Raw genomic sequence first — 1841 nt, forward strand, 5'->3', positions numbered from 1 at the left:
CACAATATTTTGTGGAAAACTATAATATGAGCTTAACCAAAAAGTTTAATTGTTAATAATATTCATGAATCGTTATAAATAATAAGACATAAAAAAGATCATGTAGTATTAAATAGAGGTGAAGGCATGGCGAATATTTCTGCAAGAATGTGGATTGATCTCCTTTGAATGGTTTAGCGTGAATGTATAAAAAATAACACACAGGTCAATGACCTACTAACAAGTTATAAATACTTTGGCAATTGTCTTGTAATTTACTCCTGAGGATGACGTTGTAATGTCGAAACATGTAGAGTCGTCAACTATTTGAAGGCCTAAATAAAATGTTTTTAATTGTATACCAGTTTAATGTTGAAAATTATTTATGATTTTAATTCTTCATAGTTTAACATTACTTAAGTATTAAATGATGCATACATTTATAACAACTTACCATATTTAACTTTTAGCAACTTATTGAGAAACAGAGACTTGTTCCATAGTTCTTATAGCGTGGACTTTTGAAGATGATAAAGCTTACATGTAGGGCTAATTCTAGGTTTGTCTATGGGCTTTTTTCAGGGCTGGCTCACTTACCTTGATTTTAAACCTAGCTTTTATATAAAACAAGATTCTAACATTATTCTCATATGTGAAAACTAGTTAACAAAACTAAGGTGGTTTTATAATAAGGATTTTTATGATTATTTACAATTTTAAAATACAGAAAAAGTTGCTTTGATGTATATGTTTTACCTACTACACAGTATGTAAGGGCCTGAACTAGTTAGCTAATAATTTTCTTAATGGTAGTTGAAATAATTTTCTAGAGTTTCTAGAAATCTTCATAATAAGAGTTGCATCACTTGTAAGCCATTTTCGTTCATTGTCATCAAGAATAACCATTATGGTCCCCTCACAACATCTGATGCTCTATCAGCCTACTCTTCACAGTTTAAATTCTCCATTCATACTTGAGTCACAACTCTTTCTATTACTTGGAATAAACCCATGATTTACTTTCCATCACCCAAGATTGTGATATTATATAATACAATTTTAATTATTATGCCATGTAGAACATAATCCAACTTCATCCAACTAAACTTGTGATCATTGATAATGCCACTTTCTGACAGTTTTTGTAAGTATTTCTGAATCATGCTGATACAGTATATACTTTTCTGGTGATACTTGTATATCTTAACACGTATAAGTTACATATATTGTCATTATTTCTTAAACTAGATTTTCGTTCATATTTGCTACATGTACTTTCTTTACTTTGTTAGAGTATCTGGCTTGTATTTATATATATATTTCTTCATAGCTGTTTCCTAACTTTAGCACTATTTAGTGTGAATTTTAATTTTTTTTTATTCTAACCATTGAAATTATTTCAAGCATAAATAATAAACTTTATGAACAGTTCAGTGCATAATTTTCTTTAAGTATGTTTGTACCTCTGAAATACACTTTTAGTAAGGAAAATGCTCTTTTTTGTTTTTTAACTCTTGTTTATTATTTATAGGTAATAAACAATGTCAGCACCAGTATCAAACCAGAAACCTGTTCTAGCATCTTTTACTAGTGGAGAGCTGTTTGAAATTCCTAAGCATGATATAGTGAGTAATATCTGTCAACATTTGAAAACTAGATTATATAATTATTTCATGCTTGAAAACTTGTTAGCCAAAATAAGGAAGTTTCATGATAAAGATTTTTAAAATTTTAAGATATTTGATCATATTAAAATACAGAAAAGTTGCTGTGATATATATATATATATATTGTTACGTCTCCGTTTGTTAATTGATTTTCCGTAACTTCGTTCCGACGAAACTTAAGCGACACAAGTTCTT

The 1841-nt window shown here is 28.6% G+C and overlaps 1 protein-coding gene across 1 annotated transcript in view; it reads left to right on the forward strand.

The window, feature by feature from the left end:
- LOC106464985 (cyclin-dependent kinase 10-like) overlaps nucleotides 1–1841 on the forward strand; it is a 161055-nt gene that overhangs the window by 5247 nt on the left and 153967 nt on the right. Inside the window, exon 2 of the mRNA XM_022392802.1 lies at nucleotides 1511–1604. Within this exon, the coding sequence (XP_022248510.1) occupies nucleotides 1521–1604 (84 nt within the window). The 5' untranslated portion in view covers nucleotides 1511–1520. The remainder of the gene's footprint in view (nucleotides 1–1510; nucleotides 1605–1841) is intronic.

Source organism: Limulus polyphemus, unplaced genomic scaffold (genome assembly GCF_000517525.1).
Source record: "Limulus polyphemus unplaced genomic scaffold, Limulus_polyphemus-2.1.2 Scaffold1802, whole genome shotgun sequence".
Lineage (NCBI taxonomy): Eukaryota > Metazoa > Arthropoda > Merostomata > Xiphosura > Limulidae > Limulus > Limulus polyphemus.